This window comes from Colias croceus, chromosome Z (assembly GCF_905220415.1).
Source record: "Colias croceus chromosome Z, ilColCroc2.1".
Lineage (NCBI taxonomy): Eukaryota > Metazoa > Arthropoda > Insecta > Lepidoptera > Pieridae > Colias > Colias croceus.
Window position 1 is genome coordinate 504,112 of NC_059568.1, and position 20,521 is coordinate 524,632.

Consider the following 20,521-nt stretch of genomic DNA (forward strand, 5'->3'; position numbering starts at 1 on the left):
TTCCTATTAAATAATATGATTTGTGTTAATTAGTAAAAGAAAGGCAAGAAAATGTACTTAATAACTATTACGAAACATTTTTAATAGATGTTAAAGGCGACTTGTTCATTATATTAAGTGACTTTCTGGTATTAGTCATATAATAAATAAATCGCAATTAAATGTAAAGAAACATCAAACTCAAATAAACACCAAGAAAACACAAATATAATAAATAAATTGGTAATGGTACACATTAGTATATATCCTTTCATAAAGAAAGAACTATGCTTATATGCTTGACCAGATGAAAGAAATATAAAAATAACAACAAAAGCGCATAGTTGTAGCCTGGCGTAGGAGATGAACGCAAGCTTTGTTCAGAAATTTTAAATGGCTGATTAGGAAAATTTTATTGATTATAGAAGAATGTAGTATCTACAGTAGATAATGTTAATTAAGGTAAAAGTTCTTATAATTTTTTTATTGAACAGCTCATTAAAATACTAACCAAAAACACTAACTATGCTTCACCCAATTATTAACACGACTTTTCTAAGACTTATAAATTTTCAAACGGACTTTCAGACAGTCTTATAAAGCTCTTCTTTCACGATACGCACTTTACAAGTTGTGACACTGATCTCTATTATACAGGTAGTTAAATCTATGATGATTAGGAACAAAAGATGCTCAATCACCAGGCATACTCTTATACACCCAAATAATATAGCTCAGTGACACTACACAAAACTGCATGAAGGAGAACTAGTTTCTAAGAATTAGGTCTTTCTGCTCGAGCTTTTTGGATGAACGGAAATGATTGTCACTTGAGCACGTTAGAGTAGCATAGGATTGCGTATATAGCAGACGTGTGAAAGGCTACTTGCAGGCGGGTTCGGAGGAGAGCCGGCAGGGCGGAAGGGCGGAGGGCCGGACCGACTCGCGGTCTCCGACGGGCTGCCTGAGCGGCTGCTACGGCGACCGCACGCCGGCGGTAAGCTCAGTGCTGGGCTGCACAGTGGCGAATGTCGCGTTAACGATTGGTGTATGATATCTGAGGTTCCCGTCCTATTCACTAGTCGCAAGCTTATAAGATAATGGTGTGAAATGAAGTCTGATAGGAACCCAGTACTTGTCAGTTAGAAAGGGATGCTGCACATTCACTTTCTTATAATAAAATGGTGGTTATAACTACAAGCATCTTATACCGATAACTTATAAAACGCTTAAAATTTTAAAGCAAAATACGGTTTGAGTAATCATGGAAATATTATAGCATTTCCTACAAGTAAGTACATAGACCAATCATTCACGTGATAATCGACAATATGCAGTCGGCCTAACAAAAACTTACAGACGGCTAAGGGAAAAAATGCCTGGATACAACAGTATAGTAATTACACTCAAATATAATTAAATACTATATTGTACAATAAATCTACAGAAAAACTCTAAAACCGTCCCTTGGTCGTTGTTATTGCAGATCTTATATTCCTGATTATATTTCTTAAGAGGCATCAAAAGGTACTAAACTAACGGGATCGTTGCAGGTACTCGATCATTTAATTTATAATTACATAGCAATACGACATTACATTATTACATCTCACCCGGTTCTTTGAAGCGTCGAGATCACATCGCAGGCTGTAGAGCAACTAGATTAGCGATAGGCATTGAGTGTCGCAATGTGCATCATTGGCACTTAGATCATAGAGTAGACTCGATTCAACACACAATCAATACGGGCCTTCACCAGATCTACTTTGTATGCCAGTCTAAGGGCCGTATTCGTTGAGTCCGTGGGCAAACTCCACATTTTCATAGGAACTGCATGTTTAACGTTAAGCACAACAATATGTATGCACCCGTGGACACGAATTATGAAACATACACATTGTTGTTGTCGACCAACTCAGAGGAATCGACAGTAAAATTTAAATTTAAGAAATGTTCACAGTATTCGGCGAGTCTCGCTGATGAGGCGAGGGACAACCACGCGCAACAGATTGAGAGGGCTGAGATAGCGAACTTGGTGCGATCTCGCATGGAGTCGCTAAATTTGAGCGGGATCGACTATGACGATGTCAGTGAGAAGCGCAACAGCCTGTCTTACGTTATCATCAACCCCAGCTGCGATTTGAACTTGCAGGAAGGAGATATCATGTATGTTGCTTTACTTTAACATATTTTTAAAAATCATAAGCCTGTAGAGGATTTTTCAGTCTTTCCTTTTTACTTTACAGATATCTCGTTCGACCATCCCCGTTCTCGGCGCAGAAGACATTCGAACGCCACAACAGTCGCCGAAAGTCGAACATAAGCTTCTGTTCGAGCGCATTGATTCAAGCGGCGGCGGGTGACGGTCGCAGAGGCTCAGCCATGGCGGGCCTGTCGAGCTTGTCACCCCGGGCGCCGCCCCTGTCCAACACCAAGGCGAATTCGCTGTCGCTGCCTGACAGTCCCACCATATTAACGGACTTTCGAGGCCGCTCCAACTCGCTGCGAGTGGTCGACGAGTCCTTGCTGCGTCGGTCGAACTCTCTGCGGCAGGGTATCGGCTTGGGCGCGATATCTCGCCGGCGAAAGAGCAGCCTCGAAGAGATCGGCATCACGCACTTCAACTCGCTGCTGCAACATCAACAGCAACAGCAGCAGCAGAACGCCGAGGCGATCAAGATGGCGCTGAACGGGAGCATCGGCTTGGAAGTGACGCCGCCCGACGAGGGGCCCGTGGACCTGGGCGGGCCGTTCAGCGGCTACCAGGAGCTGGCGGCGGCGCTGCCCTCCGCGTCGTCGGCGGCGAGCCTGTCGCCGGACCCGCAGCTGCTGCAGGGCACCATCGTATGATACAACCCCATGTGGGGCCGGCGACTCAGGCGACGACGCAAGGATTGAACGGACCACTCGACTCGGTCCCATTTGAACCCTGTCCCTTAGCCTCAGATCTCTCTGCACGTATTGTAGTGTTGCAAATGTAACTTTCTAACCTATCGGAGTGGACTAGATGCGGTAACGCAGTGAATTGTTAGCGGGATCAACTAGTTAGTACGTAGAGGAAATACGTTGGCGTAAGGCTGTATATATCTTTAAGCTTTACCTATCTTTACTGTAACTTGGCATTGTACGTGTAAATAACTACTGTGTAGCGTGTACGGCGGTCACGTCTCGCGCCTGGTCTCTATTTATCGACTTTTGTATCTTCTAAAGACCAGGCTAATGAATCTTATACAAGATATTTGAGAATTTTAAATTATTAAAGAGTCGAATTGTAAATTATTTTAACTAGATTGGACATTTAATGAAAATTGAATTATTCATAATAAAATATTGTGTATGTATTCATTCATGGAATATGACAAGAGATATATACATTTATATAACGATTGGCAACCTTTTGAGAAAATGATATATTTTATTACATAAGTAGAGTATGTGTATCAAATTGCACAAAAGTGGCGTTAAGATGAAATCGACGTCGTCATTGTTATTTACAATTATGTTCACTTTTAATTTTTGATCTCAATTTAAATAATTCTCAAATCATTTTTAATTAACTAATTAAGAATGAAAATATTTCTCTATTGTGGCAGCATTTATTACGTTGTTCATAAAATTATTTTATTGTTATAATATTCGTGTTTAGCACGCACACACACACATCATGTACACAAAATATATGACACACAACAATAAACATTACACACACCGAATTTTTCAAAGATATTGGATTTTTTACTTTTAAGTACACATACCAATAAAAATAAGTTATGAAGAAATAAAACTTACTGTACCAGACCAAGAAATAGAGGAGGGTTGGGGGAATGATTTTGTAATTTTTTGTGTAAAGTATTTGTTTCGACAGTACAGACGGACGATTCAACGCTGTTTCTTTATTTAGTTTTGACGTAATTTCGAATAGCCATCGTTGGAATATTCCTTAATTCTTCTTTACCATTTCCTTGTTTAAATACAGTGCACTTTTTCATAAGTAACATCACATATTCACTTGTATATCTACACCATATCTACACTAATAATTCGATACAGTTTGTATGTTTGTAAGTAGTTAAAAGCAATAAGAATTTATGTGTATACCTAAGCTACATTCTCTAAGAAGCAGTGGAGATGAAACCGCGGCGCATAACTTGTCTGTGTACTATTTAACCGAATAGATTTAAACATTACGATTTACACTATGGTTCAATGGATGTTCTGTAACCTTCATCATTGTGAAACTAGATAATATTAACATACATAATTAATCTCATTATATCGAATACTCTAGGGTAGTTGTACTTGACATTGTATTTAACTATATTCCACTAAGATGTAATTTTGGCGACATGTGCCCTCAATTATTGCAATGCTAATAAAGGCAACAAACAATCGTGTGTTTTATTTTCCCGCTTTTTTATAAGTCTCCGAAAAATCGTAGCTTTTCAAAAACTCTGAAATACTAGTTAAAGATGAGATAATGTTAAAATCAATCCATGACAAATTTACTAATCTTCGAATTACATCAAAGCATGTACCTAAAGAGAAGTTATATACACTTTGTTGCCTACACTACAACTGTGTGAAAATAAATCATCTTTGATGTATTTTCTTCGCATCTATTTAGTAACTAGGTACCTACCTAACTACATTATTTTCTAAATTGATCAAGATCATACCCACATCTCGCCAAAGTACTTAAACAATAATTCGTAGTGATCAGAATGATGACTTATTTCTAACCAATTTTAGATAGTGTATGTAAGCCTTAATTGAAACGAAGGAATTTCAATTAAACGCATTATCATCCAAACGATTATGAATACGCATCAAGTGCACGCTATACTCTTATCTGTAATGGTAAAATAACTATAAATGTTTTTTGGGCCTCGTTTCATCAAAAAAAATTAGTACCTATTAACGAACTTCAAAATAATGCATTTATTTAGGTACTTATTTATTTGTGTTGGTCGAAAATTGTTTCATTGAAATAAAACTGTGAGATTTTCATTCGCAGGTTCTATTCTTCGCGCAAAGTACATGCGTCAATGACTTCGGTCAAGTGAGTTTTTTTTTTTACAAAATATAACTTATACTTTCTGTCACGCGTCCTAATACTTACCTACCTACTTATATATCTCTTGATAGTCATTTACATTGATATGAGATGTTTCGACAATTGAAGACATGTTTTAAATTTTCAGATGAAGAGGTCTTGTATAGCAAAGGCAAGTAAATAGACATAAGCGAATTTACATGGGATGTAGGTACCTATATTCAAACTAAGATCTTTATGTACCGTACTAAGATTACTTTTTCTAAACACAATAATCTGAATATCAGTACTTTACATTATGTATTATAAATTATTAAAAAAAAGCCTCATGCATTTCATTTTCAGTGCAAGGGGAACGACTGTAGATCTAAGGTAATTATTTTTCTTTGTTGCGTCAAAGCATTTTTATGAGAATTAAATAGTTATATTTTTAATAAAATTGTACATAAATAATTTTATTCTTATGCATCGACCAGTGTCACGGCAGTATGTCGTCTTCTTTGGTAAGATTTTTTCATATTAATTGAATAGTAGTATGTATTTACAGATACCTACTCAATACTTACCTGTATAAAAACAAGGTACATGCAACATTATATTTTCCTCTTTCAGGCTGTAGGCTTTAATTCAACTGCTACGGTATGTAGATAACAATAGTTATGTTCAGTTATATCTTACTAATATAATCCAATTTGAATGTTAAATTTTGGACCATAATATTAAATATTAAGCTACCATTTCATTTTAGGCAAAGGGCGACTTATCCACTGTCGAGGTAAAGAAATCTTAAAAATAAAGTTTTATCTATTACTAGCTGCTCTTCACGGTTTCACCCGCGCGGCCTCCTGTTGCGCGCGATGATAATATATTATAGCCTAACCTTCCTCGATAAATGGGCTATCAACACCGAAAGAATTTTTCAAATCAGACTAGTAGTTCCCGAGATTAGCGCGTTCAAACAAACAAACTCCTCAGCTTTATAATATTAGTATAGATAGTACCTAGGTATAAGGGTTTCTACACGGTTTAATTTAAACATAAACACAATAATATATGAAAATGTATCATATTACTTACTTTATATTTGAAATTTCAGTGCTTTGGTCCATTTTGCCAAGCAAACGTAAGTGGATTATAATAACTATGATACCTATTTAACTTTAAAAATAATTAACTAAGTAACTATGTTGGACATAATAATTTTATTTTCATTTCAGTGTGATGGCGTACTTAACATATGCATGGCTAAGGTATTTCTTTTAGGAATATTTTATACCTTTACATTAAGTATGTGATTCCTAACATACATTTTTAATGACAGTGTTCCTGGTAAATCCTGAACTACAGTTTACTATGGAATTCTGGAATTTTGTCAGTTTTCACAGTTGCACCGTTGCACGAACCCATTCATTTTTTATTGTCAGTTAAAGCATAGTTTATTCCTATTTCAGTGCTATGGTCGTGCTTGTAAATCTCAAGTGAGTATCTACATTCATTCTATACAAATAAAAATAAAAACTGAATATAAAATGAATCTCGTGATTCACCTCAGTGAATACCTAATTCGTCCTTCTTCTTTTCAAGTCCTAAAAAATCGTTTTTACTCTTTTAGAGTAAAAACGATCACTAAAACTAAATATTTTTAATTAATAAAGTACATTACCTACATTTCAGTGCAACGCAGGAGCTTGTTTAACATTTGTAAGATATTTCAGTATTACTATTTATATTAGTACTATGTATTTAGGTATATACCTTCTTTTCATATACTTAAGTTTAGCAACAAGAACATGTATTAAATTTTGAACTAAACCGTTTTATAGAGTGAAGGCCAATTTACAACGTCCAATGTAAGTATTACTTATAATTCAAATAAATATGTTACAATTGTTATATAACTTTTTAATTCTAGAATGGTAATGTTTTTAATCAGTAAATATATTTTTTATCAGTGTCACGGACATAAATGTCGATCAAATGTAAGTTAACTTTCTCAAGTGTTTGCGTAATAAGCTTTTATTTTAACAAAAAGAGCGTAGCGAGCACACGTGTCAGAAGTGAAACTTCTTTGTCATAAAAATTCAAGTATACTATAATGGTCACCTTAGTTCATGATGTGATGGTTATTGCCATGATGCCATCGTAGCCTATAATGTTCATACTTCATTGTTTATTTTAATAATTAAATACCGTACTTCACAGTGTACCGGAGAGCAATGCCACGCTATGGTAAGGACACTTGGAAGTTTTGTAAATTTTGATGTCAAGTACCTACATAAATAAATAACAATAAAATATTATTTGATTTTGTGCATATTTTTTAGTGTTCAGGAACTGCGTGTATAACAGAGGTGAGCTGTGATATTTTTGTTATAGAAATGATGAAAATAGTCTGACTGGGTATTTATTTCTGAAATGTGCCACAAAAAATTAAGATCGTATATAAAGTTTCATTATGTATCACTAAATAGTATAATGTTTAGTGTAGTTCTTTATATTTTACAGTGCCACGCAAAGAAATGTATTTCATCGGTAAGTATAAACATTCATTCATTAATTGGTGTAGGAGGGTGTAGGTATATAAAACGCACAGAAAATCAATACAAGAACCACGCTTTGAATCAGGCCTATCATAACGGGATTATTTTCATGCATTACTCATTCACATATTATTATGCACAGTAAATACTTATAATTAGCGACATATTTTATTGAACAAATAAGGTAGATTTAACAAAGGATACCTATAGTTAACTACATATGTATGTAAGTATATTTATTCACATATTACATAAAATGGATGAACTGAAACTTTTATTTCAGTGTGATTTAGGCTTTATTTATTATATTTTTATTTTATTATATTTTTTTCAGTGTAATGGAAAGGCTTGTGAATCGCATGTGAGTACTAGTACCAGTCAGCAAAAACTTTTTCTATCTCCGGGCTAGGCTGATGATTAAATACATTGTATCTTTATGTCTACAGATCTATTACAAATCAAACCCACACCAAAAAAAAAAGCAAGCGAATTTCAACACAACATGTAAATCTTTTCCAACAGATGGCGTTAATACAATAATCATCTTTCCTACAGTTTCTTTTTTTATTTAACTGATTAAATGAATTTGTTTTTGAAGTAAGCGTATTTAAGTTTGATTTTAGTCATATTATAATTATGGTTCTGTAGTTTTTCTATGGTGTACATGCAATGATGCATATATCTAATTCAAATAGGTATTAATAAACAAGCAAAATGTATGAGCATATTTCAATTTAAATTAAGTTAATATTTCTGCAGTGCAAAGGTCGTCGTTGTCAAATATTCATGAGTGAGACTGCGCCTGTAACGCCGACACCCAGAGAGACTCCTACAAGCAAACCCGCGGGGAAAATATAACTATAATTATTATATTGTATTTGTTTTAAATGAAATAAAGCATTTTATGGACATTGTATTTGAATTTATTTCTTCACTACAGTACACGAAAAAATCGCTGATGCTGTCTGTCTGTCCCTATGTATGCTTAAATCTTTTTATTGTGTGGATTTTGATGGATAGCTGATATTTTTTCTCGCGGAAGGTTCCAGTACATAATAATTATTAATTTCTTGTCTATTTATACGTTTAATTTTAGAATTTCATTTCTTTTAGTTGAATTTAGATTGTTGATATTTTTTAAACAAAAAAAAAACTGGTTTAAAGTTGAGAAAACTTTATACCATGGCGAGTGAATGTGAACGAATAAAATAACAATTGTTTAAATTCAAAGAACCTTTAATTATAAATACAAACACAAAATGTATACACATAGAGGTAAAGGTATATCAAATGGATTCTACAGATTAAATAGATAGAATAGAGAGAAAGAGATAGAATATTGCGATACTATGTCTCTCACTCTCTCGACTCCAACATAAATTACCGTCAAACATTTTACAATATTTTAGTAGAGAGACAGAATATGTAACGCTATCTTCTCTTTCTTCACAAAGTACAAAACAAAGTAGCTTTGCGCCGTCTGTGTGTCTGTACGCATGAATCTTTAAAACAACGCAATGGAATTTGATGCGGTTTTTTAAATGATTCTCAAGGAAAGTTTTAGTATATTATAATTTATTAGGCTTTAGACAAAGCGAGCGAAGCCACGGGTGGAAAGCTAGTTATATACAAACAATATAACTTTTCCTATGCCTCTATGTATATACTATGAACACATGAATTTTACAGGTGCGAGGAAAAACTTTTTATAATATATACAACGAATCTTTTAAATGCAATTCCTGAACTATTTCACAGCAAATAATTATTGCTTATTGAATCCTAGTAGCTTTAAAAACACGATATATGTATATGTATATTCTGTAGTATGTATATTCCGTTTATACGCTTAGATAACTGAACAATTTTTGATGAATTGTAACAGAATATATACCATTTGTAAAAGTAGCCTACGTTCACATCGAAAGTGTAAATAAATTATTTAAAATCTTGATACACCTAGTATTGCTTTCAAAGTCAAAATGATGTAAAAAGCTAATCTATCGATCGTGTAAAGAAATATACATACATACACTAGAAAAACATTACCCTCCTTAAAGCATTGTTGGGTAATAACAAGAAATTATTGCATAATTGCTGATATAATATACTGCTAGCTATACCTTATACAGGGTGTCCCAAAAAGTAGTGATGAACGGAAGCTGGGAGGTAGAGGACCTAGAGGGCTATCCGAATCACCCCCATGTGTTCAATTTTTCGATGTGTGTGATTTCAATTTTTCGATTGAAGCCTTCTGAATATTAAATTGAAATTTTCAGGGTAGTTACCTGATAGATAGAGCAAGTTTTAAAGCAAAACGGAAAACTTTTTTTATGTGATTTTATTTTTTTACGGGCCCTTGAAGCGGTGAACATACTGTCCATTCAAAGGTCTGACGATAGTAAATGTTACCATACTGAATTGGCCTATCTTTCAGCTTAGCACATAAAAAAAATCAAGCATCTAGCGCAATAATTGACGTCACCATGAGTGAAAATATCATCGTACTCGGCGATAGGTGAAAAATTGAAAAAAAAAGTCATAACTCCGAAAATACGAAAAATCGCATAACATACATGGGGATGATTCGGATAGCCCTTTAGGTCCTCTACCTCCCAGCTTCCGTTCATCACTACTTTTTGGGACACCCTGTATATAACATCTATACATTATATTGCTTAGGGCTGATTTTTCAATCCTTGGTTAAAACTTATTCATCATAACTTATTAAACTACCATTTCAAAAATGTATTCTAATTGTCCGTATATGACAGTTTACAGGTGACATTTTAAAATATTCGTGTAATACTTTATTGGACGGATAAATTTTAACCAAGGATTGAAAGATCGGCCCTTAGTCATTAGAATAATTTATTTACAACAACTTAATTATTCCAATTTAAATATAACAAGTGTAAAATCAATATATTTTATAACTGTTTAATCAAAGGTTGCTATTAGTGACTACTTATTATAAAAAAAAAATGTGTGCGTGTACTAGTGTACACACGTAAGAAGTGAAACTTCTTTATGACCTTATTTTTCAAAAAATAATTTACCATATGCAACTTTACAGAAATACGTCAAATCACGAGTGGTAGGGATAAGAAAAAGATGGCGCGTAACGGAAAAATGTCACGCGTAACGACAAAATGTTACACTAATTTTTTTTTCCAACCCAGATAAAGAAGTTTCACTTCAAAAATATTTCCGGTGCTATTTTAAACACGCTTTTTATTATCTTCATCTATATGTTTGTATGTAACCGACTCCTTTAAACTAGATTTTGACCCACTTAAGGGTGCTTTTCCACCAATAATGTGCGAGTATGTGTAGCGAGGAATGTTTGTAAATAACAAATAATACTATCGCTAAACTTCAAACTAAATGAAGCGATATGATTGGTGGAAAACCACCCTTTAATTGACAAATTTAAATCAAACAAGGTACACTTATCACGGATCGGTGACAATACAATAATTTCATGATTTTTAAGCTTTTTTTAACTAAGTATATTAATCATTATTGCTAAGATATGCACACAGCTTCGTTCGTGATTTTAGAATAAGGCATATTATTGCTTATTTATGTGATAGGTTTATGGTAACAGAATATTCGATTTATTATTCTTATATACTAAAAAAAGTTTCGTTGTCTCAATAAAAGAAGTAGAAATAATATTCGCGAACGTAATATTCATTTTTTTCTTTCAATCTTTTATTGGGTTTACACAACTCTATGCCATTTTTAATGTGTATCATGAACCATTTTCCAACCATTTACCCAAGCGTCGTCAACCTATATCTTGCGTCGTATTCACAATGCGGTATTGTTAACATATACTCAAATCCAATATTTTTATATTCAGGCGTCGTCATCCTGTACGACAAATTGAAATTAAATTCAGGTGTCATCAACCTATAAGTTAAATCGTATTTACAATCAGGTATCGTCAACCTTTTCACACAATGAGTTCACAATCGCCGTGAACCAATACGTTAAATTGAAATCGCGCTCAGCGGTCCTCAACCCATCATCACGCTATATTCCAAACGGCAACCCAAACTAGCATCGACTAACTATTTCTTAGAAACTTCCTCTCAGCTGTCCTTGTCATATTACGAGATAGGCGTCGCCAACCCAAACGAGAAGGTTGTCGCTTTTTTAGTAGTAATTTTTACACTCAGCTGTCCTCAATCTATTATCGTAGTACCGGGCAGGGGTCGCCAACCCGAACTAGTATCGAAAAATTATTTCCTATTTGTTTTTACATTCGGCTATATCCGTATCACCGGGCAGGCGTCGCCAACCCAAACGAGCAGCAATCAGTTTTGCGTGATGTTCTGTACTGTGTATGTGACGGGGATCGGCGCTGTGCCTTCCGCGTAGTGGCCGTGCGCGCGCCGGTGGTTGTGGAGTGCTGTGCCCTGGAAATGTTTGAGTATTGGATTAATTGATTATTATTATATTGCATACTATGTTATAACATGTTCCAGTAGGGTAGGTCAAAAATAATCTAATTAGGAGCAAAAACAATATGTATGAGTGCATTTGTGAAATATCTTCAGAGGTTGTTGAAATACGGCTATATTCGTGTAGGCCAACAAGGCAGCGCCGAACCTTTAAATTCAACATTACCACCAAGCTTGTGCTCAGTGCATCTATACAGATGGGTGGGTATACACCCACTACTATAGTAACGTAGTAGTGACGCATTTCTCAACCTACGTAGAGTGCAACTACGTGTAATAACAGGGACCCTCACAGGGCACGGCCCCTTTAACAAACATCTCTTCAATCTAGGGATCACAGACAGTCCGCTATGCAGAGCATGCATAGCGACCGAGGAAACGGCAGCCCACGTCATCATGGAATGTAAGGGGGTTGCGGAGTACAGGGCAAGACACCTGGGGTCTCCTGGGTCCCTCCCCGAAGCCTTCGGCAGCCCTCACAAGCTGCTTGGCTTCATGGAGGAGCTCGGGTGGTTTCAGTTTTAGCTGGTTTCCCCCACCTCCCTCTCTCACGCAAAATAAGCGCTTGACGTCGAGTTACGGAGAAACAAAAAAAAATTAAATAGTGACGCATTTATACAGCTGTAAAGACCATATGGCCACAATTGTTCAGCTTTGGTTCGGAGGCGCGTCCAGTAGCGCTCCTATACGGTGTTCCGCCACTATGGCCCACGCTGGCCCACTCGCCCACCTGTATGAACCGCTCGCCGCACAGCTCGCACACGTACGGCTTGTCGCCGGTGTGCCGCCGCACGTGCAGCGTCAGGTCGTTGCTCTGCGAGAACGCCTTCTCGCAGTACACGCACTTGTACGGCTTCACGCCCGTGTGCACGCGCATGTGCCGGGACAGCTTGTTGCTGCGAGAGAAACCTGCAACACATACATCCAATTTTTTTTATCTAAAAAAAATATTGATAACAAGACCGGATTCGAACACGCGTCTTTCGCCTTGCCAGCGACGCCTGACCACTCCGCCACCCGCCATAGCAAAAGGTTTTCTGTGACTATTTTTTTTGTTTGTCATTTATAAAGCATTAGACTGCTATAAAACTAGATAAAAAAACACAACACCGTGTTTTAATTCACCATCATTGTTTCATCATAATTTGTTTTAACACGCACCTTTTCCGCAAACTCCACATATACAGGGTTTTTCACCGGTATGCGACCGCCTGTGGCACTGCAAGTCCGACGAGCGAGGGAATCCTGAAAAAAAGACAAGCCATATAAAAAACCACTCCTCACAAAATTCTATATCAAAACTCAACTCAGAGGATTACCATGATGTCCTATAGCAGTATTATTTCCAGTGCGTGAAAGAGATGGCGGTAGACGACCCATATAGCGCTGTCATTGTTTTTCACTCAGGGGGTTATGTTATGCAAGTTGCTGACCAAATACAAGTATATGTATAGTATATAGTTTAAAGTACTTAAATCAGCATAACATTCTTATAGCAATATTATTTCGAGTGTGGGAAAGCGATGGCGCTAGACGACCCATATAATATCTACCACACTGAACAGAACATGAATAAGGATAAAATAAGTTTATTAGATTCACCAAATTACCGCCATCACATAAAAAAAGGGGAACAAAAATCAAAAAAACACTCTTAAGGACTATTAAAAATACCAGCGATAAAAAGAAGAGCTAAGACCATACTATGAATAATTGTGTGGTGACTGCTGAACAATACTGTTTTAAGATAGTTGTCGACGTAGTTGACGACGCGGTTGGCGCAGTGGTAAAGTAACTGCCTACTGAGCCGACGGTCCCGGGTTCGATCCCCGGTCAGGGCAAATATTTGTGTGATGAATAATTGAAACACAAATATTTGAGTATTTGTTCTTGAGTCTGGGTGTTATTATCTATATATGTATTTATTAAATATTATATTTATCGTCACCTAGTACCCACAACACAAGCCTTAATTGAGCTTACTGTGGGACTAGGTCGATTTGTGTAATAATGTCCTATAATATTTATTTATTTATAGTAAAGATGGTGGTTTTACTGACCCTTGCCACAAAAGTCACACTTGTACGGCTTCTCGCCCGTGTGTCTGCGCATGTGCACGATCAGGTTGGACGAGTTGGAGAACCCGCGCCCGCAGTACAGGCAGAGACACGCGCTAGTGCTGCCGCCGCCCGGCTCGTGCACGCGCATGTGCGTGCTGGGGACGTGAGTTCATTTATCATTGTAGGAAAAAATGGTCATTAAAACGACATAAAAAAATTGTTATTAAGCTATTGCATAGCTTCTATCGCGGGCCTTAAGCGCGGGGACCGAATCGAGAGATTCCGTAACAAAAAAACCTCACGCTCCCCACTCCGACTGAAGGCATAGCATGCAATAGCTTTACCGCGGCAGTCCCCGAGTGCCCACGTCGTTATTTCTTTTAATCAAGTTTTCATCTTCGGTTGGAGGTAAGTGCCTTCATTTAAATGATTAATTTCACTTGTGTTAGAAGGCGTCTCTTCCATAACAATTATGACATAGTTAGAATACAAAAAGAGCTAAAACCCTCGCCATCCCTTTTAGTATAATATTGAATAAATGTAGTGCCAGTCATCAGGTTGAATCTGCTTTTTGATTGAATGACGAGATCGTTCATTGAATGACGACATTTAATAGAATGACTAAAGGACAACTCGTCAAGTTGTTTACGCGACATACATATTATTAAGTATAAGTGACATAGATATTATTAACAATTATAAATTTAAGAATAAATTATTACCGTAGGTTGCTCCGCCTGTGGAATTTCTTTTTACACGTATCACATTCGAACACTTTCTCTGACGGTTTGTGAATCTTCACGTGTCTCGCTAGTAAGTCCTTCCTGAAAATTAATTATTAACAGATTTACCTCAAATGTAGTTATTTTAAACTAAACCTACACAGTTATATTTTTGAGTATGCGTGCACGCGTTTGTATATGTAAAAGTGTCAGTATGTGCGTTTCGAGTGAGTAGTGACAAGTGCGCTGGCGTGTGCGTGTTACATGTGCATGTGTACGTGAGTACGAACACGCGAGCTTGCGAGCGTGGCTGCGTGTATGTCGAGTGCAGTGAATGCTTGATAGCGCATGCGCGTAGGTGTGCGTGCTTGTCTGTGTGTGTACGTGCGCAGGTTGTGCTTGTGTGTGCGTGTACACACTCACCGACAGAACTTGGTGGCGCAGGTCTCGCAGCGGTAGGAGCGCGGCCGCTCGCCGAAGCGCACGCTGACGGTCTGGCCGCGGTGCGAGCGCAGGATGTGCTTGTTGAGCGACACCTCGTGCGCGAACCGCGCGCCGCACGTCTCGCACGAGAACGTGCGCTCGCGCTGCTTGCATGTAGCGCGGTGTCGGGCAGCAGACTTGAGCGACGCGAACACCTGTGAGCATCTCGATTAGTAAAATCTGTAAAAGCAATACTAATAAAAAATAACATTTGAGATATAGTAGTTAAACAGTAAAGAAAATAATCATGAGGAAACCGGTATGTCGAAGAACCGTCCCGCGAAAGGATCTAGATGGAAAAAATTAAGACAAAAAAAAATTGTAACGACACTTTTTGCTGTAGTTGTAAACCGTGTGGCGTGCGTGTTTCTCTGTCTGTCTTTCTCTCATTGAGCTAGTTATTTTAGTAACTTCCTTGACACTACATGTACAATAACCACCTTGTAGCACAGCTGGCAGCGCGGCGACAGCTCCGGGTGCTCGTCGTCCTTGTGCCGCGCGAGCTGCTCCTGCCCGGCGCACACGCAGCCGCAGCACTCGCACGTGCATATGTCCGACACGCAGTCCTGGAATGAAGTGATTCCAATTTTAAATTTTATTTCTATTTTTTTTTTTTGTTAGTGGCCAGTTCGGTTTTTTCGTTTTTGCTGTTGTTACTGCCCAGGGATAAGTGGAAAGGTGATAAATAAAGCTGGTCAGTTTTAACACAAACACTTTTAATGAGAAAAACATATCTTTTGTAAGTAAAAAAAATTGAAGGATTTATATATGTACGAGTGTTTAGAACATAAGAATGTAGGTATATGCAGACTTTCACATGTTTTTTATTTTTTTATTGGCATAATGGATAAATACTTAAAAATTAACTATTTGAATTTTTCTCATAATCTTAGAAGTTTTGCAAAAACAGTATAATAAATTTTTTCAAAGCAGTTTTCAAAGCAAGCAAGCAAGTCCAACTTGAGAGATAGGATAGTTTAAATCTCAAATCGTTTTAGAGACAGCGGGCGGTAAGCTAGTCTTCATATACATATATTATATAATTCTCGTGTCACAATGTTAGTCCTCAATGGACTCCTAAACCACTTAGCCAATTATAATAAAATTCGCACACCATGTGCAGATAGGATAGTTTAAATCTCAAATCGTTTTAGAGACAGCGGGCGAAGCCGCGGGCGGTAAGCTAGTTTATTGTAAAAATGGACATTTAACTCACAGTTTCAGGTATTTGTGATATGACTTCTTGCAGCAGCACTTCGCCGCTGAGCGCATTTCTATTCACGTCTGAATCTTCTGCCGTACCCTGTAAAGAATACCATAAACATATAAAACATCGATTATTTTTGTAATTTATAAGTTTTTTTTGTAATTTTTGCTGCTGTGTTTATTATTATTTATACTTCGGCAAGTATATTATAACGAGTTTTTTATATCTTTTATTATATAAGCTTTGAAACTTAATCTATAATATAAAAATGACTCCCAAAATGTGTTGGTAAGCGCATAACTTTAGAACAGCTGAACCGATTTCTTTAATTCTTTTTTTATTATATTCCTTGAAGTACGAGGATGGTTCTTATCTAAATAAAACGTGAATATATACCACGGGCGAAGCCGGGGCGGACCGCTAGTAATAAATAAAAATAGATTAAGATGATTTTGAGAATTATTTCTAATAGAAAAAAAATAGAAATCAATGATAGTTCTACTATAACTGAATCCTTAGTAAAATTTTAAATTCTAAAGTGTGTGTTTGTTTCTCTTTAAAATCAAAACACAAAAATTTTATATGACATTTGTGCCTGGACATAGATACATGGCTAAAATGGACATTTCCTTTGCTATAGCAAAGCTGCAGATAATAGCTTTATCATCATGATGATGATGATGATGATGAGCAAAGCTGCAGATAATAGCTTTATCATCATGATGATGATGATGATGATGAGCAAAGCTGCAGATAATAGCTAGTAAAAAATATTAACCTCAGCCTTATCATCCTTATTGTACTGACAGTTGTGTTTCTCAAAGTCCTCTCGTTTCAGGTACATCTTCTTGCACATCAGGCAGTTCACTAGTTTTAGGTCTGTAAATGTATAATACAATATTTTTTACACTAGATCATAATAAAGACTGGTCTAATTTCTGTAAGGTAAAGATAATGATGGAAAAAGAATTTCGTAATGTATTTTAGAATAAAAAGTCATTTAAAGAGCTTATTTTTTATAACATTTAAATAATAAATAAGTGATAAGGTCACCTTTTGTACTTTACCTCGAATCTGTACAACTATATATTATATACTGTAATGTTAAATGGTGTGGTACAATAAATGGTTAAATAAAAAAAATAATATCTTGACAAGGATATGATGACTTATATATAAAGTTGGGTCTGTGTGAATTTTTGTAAATACAGAAATTTTAATTCTTAACACAATATAAGCAATCACAACATGAATATGTTCCAAGATACACACTTATTATTCCAATAAATGAGAGTCTAAACTAACCTTTATGCGAGGCAACAATGTGTGTATCAAGATCTTCTTTAGAGCGAAACTGTTGATTGCAGAAGTTGCAGTCAAACTTCATGTCCGTCACCCACTTCACGTGGACTCCATTCTCTGATAGTTTGTTGAGTATGGCCTTTAAACAAAAAATTTAGTATTCAACTGTTTTATGAAACAGTGGTAAATATTTTTTATTTATATGAAAATTAATAAGTTTTCTGTCAAATTAGCAGAGTCAAAAGTAGTGAAAATAAATACACAATTTGATGATCAAAATGAGCTTCTAATATAAATCTAAATAAATAAATAAATGTTTTTGTTACTTAATTTGATGAATTTTATTGATAGCAATCCCTGTCATGGCTTAAAATATATATTTTTTTTTTAATTTCTAACGAAACAACAGTCTTACTATTTTGATTTCAGTGTATCAACATATCATCTAAATTACAATTATGTTAAATTAAACATTTCAAAATATCTCAATATCATCATAAATAGATCAACCCACCGTAGTGCCGAGCCTCTTTGGCCGTCCTCTCTTTTTGGGCCCCATGATATCAGCATGGTGCTCCCACATGTGACTCGTCAGCCCCTCTGCATTGCCGTAGCTTGTTGCACATAGTGGGCAATATGTGCCGCTCGTGTCTCTTGGATCTATTGCTGTTATTGTAATTATTGTTATCATTAGATAGTTGATAAAATTCGAAGTTGGTGACTAATACACCGTTGAAACTAGTTACTAAACTTAACAAGGGCTAGTTTTTATATAGAAAAATTAATATTTATTATTATGTTTTTATATAGTAATTACATACAAAAAGTATTGTATTTTGTAGTAATTACATAAAAAATTTAACAATAAATATATTCAGCCAACATGAAATATTTGTAGCATTAGAAATCTCTACCAAGTAACATAGATACAGAATTTTTTAAACACAATATTTTAAGCAACATTGCAACCAAATTATGATAAGACACAGAATACTTAAATTTACTACTCATCTCACTTGTATAAAAGTGAAGTCCCATGTCCCCTAGTGGGGTAAGGGGTAGATGCATTATGCATACATCTGTTTCACTGATCGATTTTCTTTAGGGAAAAGTACTAGGTGATGAGCCTTCTGTGTCCTACCAGACCAAGACATTTTTTTTTGCGTCTTCATCAGTAACCGAACCCAGGGCTCGAAGCTGGCGCGTCAACCACTGTACCAAGAAGGCGGTCATCTCACTTATATAAGGCGTCAAAATACTAACCAACAGAAGGTTTTTCTGACACAGCGGGTTTTTTTTCATTTTGCTCTAACAATAATAAGTCATCTTTTGAATTAATATCTGCTTCATTCTTGACATCATCTGTAATCAATTAAGTGTGTAAAATACATTATATACTAATTATTAATTAATTTATTATAAAGAGCATGGCAAAAGAGGCAGAGGTTGCCAAGTCAGAAGATGGAAAGATGACTTGAAACAGACTGCGGGACTATTTAGGACTTATACAACATGTTGGTTACATGGTCCTCGAAAACACTTCAATTGAATTTGAAAATATGTAATTGTTTGTGTACATTCTTTAGGTCCAACAATAGGTTGTAAACTATGCTTAGTAACTGGCTTAACAATGTCACAAAAGTAAACAACACAGAATTATATGCATATGAAACAAAGAACTGCAATAACAAAGCCTTACCAAAGGAATCAGAGCCATTTGCAAAATCCAACCCAAATTCAATGTCCAAATAGTCATCTCGATCCCCAATACCAAACTGTTCTGTTTTTACACATTCATTGTTGTTCTGCAAGGAATACACATTTTCATCAACCAATTATAATACATATATGCAACTCGTAAACATATTATCAAAGATATTTCTTACCGCTAAAGGTTCAACGGGTTCAACTTTGCAATTTCTGTGTAGTTTACGCAATTTAGCATCAGCCTGTATGGATTGTTGCCTGAAGTCATACGCGTTTGTAGCCCTGTCCTTACACGCGACACATACAGTCGAGGGCAGCCCATCTCCTGATTCTATCTATTTGTGACGGATACAAACTCAGTGAGGAAAATAGAAACACATAATAAACAAGAAAATAACAACATTGCAACAGTACATTTAACTTGACAATCGCTTATAGTTACATAAAATCGTTATCACTTTCGCAGTGCTCAGTTTGCCAAAAAAAAAAATAAGAATATTGGTGGAAATACCTTAAGACCGGTCAACGTAGATAAGATGCTCTCTAATGTTACGGAACCGGTGTAAATTTCGTAAACAGATATCAAGTCAATCTCCTTTGTAAGACAAGTTCGGCATAGATCCTCCACTTTTATATTATGTGTCATGATTTTATGAGTTTTATTGTTGATTTAAAAGTATTACACATAAATTTAATTAAACTAGTTTTAAAAAATTAATCAATAATGTCGCCATTGCCTTCAGATATACTTATGGTTTCTACTCGGTGAAACAAAATAAATACCTATCGAAATATTTCTGAATTCTATCAATCCAGTTTGACGTGACAGTCGACGGCTGACGCGAACGCGGTCGCTGATTTGTTCATACGATTTGACAGGCGACAGATAATAAATGACAACAGATTCTCTAAATTATTTGAAAAAAGGCTATACACAACATAAAAAATAATCTAACCATAACCCTTGCCTCCTAAACAACAAAAAAATTGCAGTTT

The 20,521-nt window shown here is 35.9% G+C and overlaps 3 protein-coding genes and 1 long non-coding RNA gene across 12 annotated transcripts in view; 3 read left to right on the forward strand and 1 right to left on the reverse strand.

Moving 5' to 3' along the window:
* LOC123704962 (potassium channel subfamily T member 2) overlaps nt 1-4,368 on the forward strand; it is a 128,533-nt gene extending 124,165 nt beyond the window's left edge. For 6 of the 9 annotated variants that reach the window (XM_045653474.1, XM_045653477.1, XM_045653476.1 and 3 more), the window contains 3 exons: nt 872-976; nt 1,940-2,145; nt 2,226-4,368. In XM_045653474.1, the coding sequence (XP_045509430.1) occupies nt 872-976; nt 1,940-2,145; nt 2,226-2,829 (915 nt within the window). In that variant the 3' untranslated portion in view covers nt 2,830-4,368. The remainder of the gene's footprint in view (nt 1-871; nt 977-1,939; nt 2,146-2,225) is intronic. The other 3 variants (XM_045653478.1, XM_045653482.1, XM_045653483.1) reach the window with 1 other exon arrangement.
* A 423-nt stretch (nt 4,369-4,791) lies between these two features.
* LOC123704974 lies at nt 4,792-5,209 on the forward strand. Its single transcript, XR_006753237.1, has 3 exons — nt 4,792-4,836; nt 4,994-5,038; nt 5,181-5,209. It is a non-coding gene; the product is annotated as an uncharacterized LOC123704974 (long non-coding RNA).
* Nucleotides 5,210-5,388: 179 nt separating this feature from the next.
* On the forward strand, nt 5,389-8,473 carry LOC123704972 (keratin-associated protein 9-9-like). Its single transcript, XM_045653494.1, has 15 exons — nt 5,389-5,404; nt 5,509-5,535; nt 5,645-5,671; nt 5,781-5,807; nt 6,129-6,155; nt 6,250-6,282; nt 6,484-6,510; nt 6,707-6,733; nt 6,856-6,882; nt 6,985-7,011; nt 7,235-7,261; nt 7,357-7,383; nt 7,538-7,564; nt 7,907-7,933; nt 8,332-8,473. The coding sequence occupies exons 2-15, from the start codon at nt 5,521-5,523 to the stop codon at nt 8,428-8,430; spliced, it is 444 nt and encodes a 147-aa protein (XP_045509450.1). The 5' UTR covers nt 5,389-5,404; nt 5,509-5,520; the 3' UTR covers nt 8,431-8,473.
* Nucleotides 8,474-10,881: 2,408 nt separating this feature from the next.
* On the reverse strand, nt 10,882-20,343 carry LOC123705346 (zinc finger protein 2 homolog). The gene is made up of 15 exons (XM_045654088.1): nt 20,037-20,343; nt 19,705-19,860; nt 19,518-19,623; nt 19,082-19,180; nt 18,333-18,484; nt 17,822-17,957; nt 17,295-17,395; nt 16,526-16,612; nt 15,750-15,875; nt 15,250-15,464; nt 14,827-14,928; nt 14,105-14,259; nt 13,206-13,289; nt 12,775-12,953; nt 10,882-11,999 (listed from the first exon to the last, which is right to left on the reverse strand). Exons 1-15 carry the CDS (start codon nt 20,169-20,171, stop codon nt 11,898-11,900), a joined length of 1,935 nt encoding a protein of 644 aa, XP_045510044.1. The 5' UTR covers nt 20,172-20,343; the 3' UTR covers nt 10,882-11,897.
* Nucleotides 20,344-20,521: the final 178 nt, after the last annotated feature.

Coding starts and splice junctions, on each gene's coding strand:
- LOC123705346 (XM_045654088.1), bottom strand. CDS start 20,171: ATGACACATAATATAAAAGTGGAGGATCTATGCCGAACTTGTCTTACA. Junction 17,396..17,821: donor CATTGTTGCCTCGCATAAAG/GTTAGTTTAGAC, acceptor ATACATTTACAG/ACCTAAAACTAGTGAACTGC. Junction 15,876..16,525: donor TATCACAAATACCTGAAACT/GTGAGTTAAATG, acceptor ACTTCATTCCAG/GACTGCGTGTCGGACATATG.
- LOC123704972 (XM_045653494.1), top strand. Junction 7,012..7,234: donor GACATAAATGTCGATCAAAT/GTAAGTTAACTT, acceptor CGTACTTCACAG/TGTACCGGAGAGCAATGCCA. Junction 7,262..7,356: donor GAGAGCAATGCCACGCTATG/GTAAGGACACTT, acceptor CATATTTTTTAG/TGTTCAGGAACTGCGTGTAT.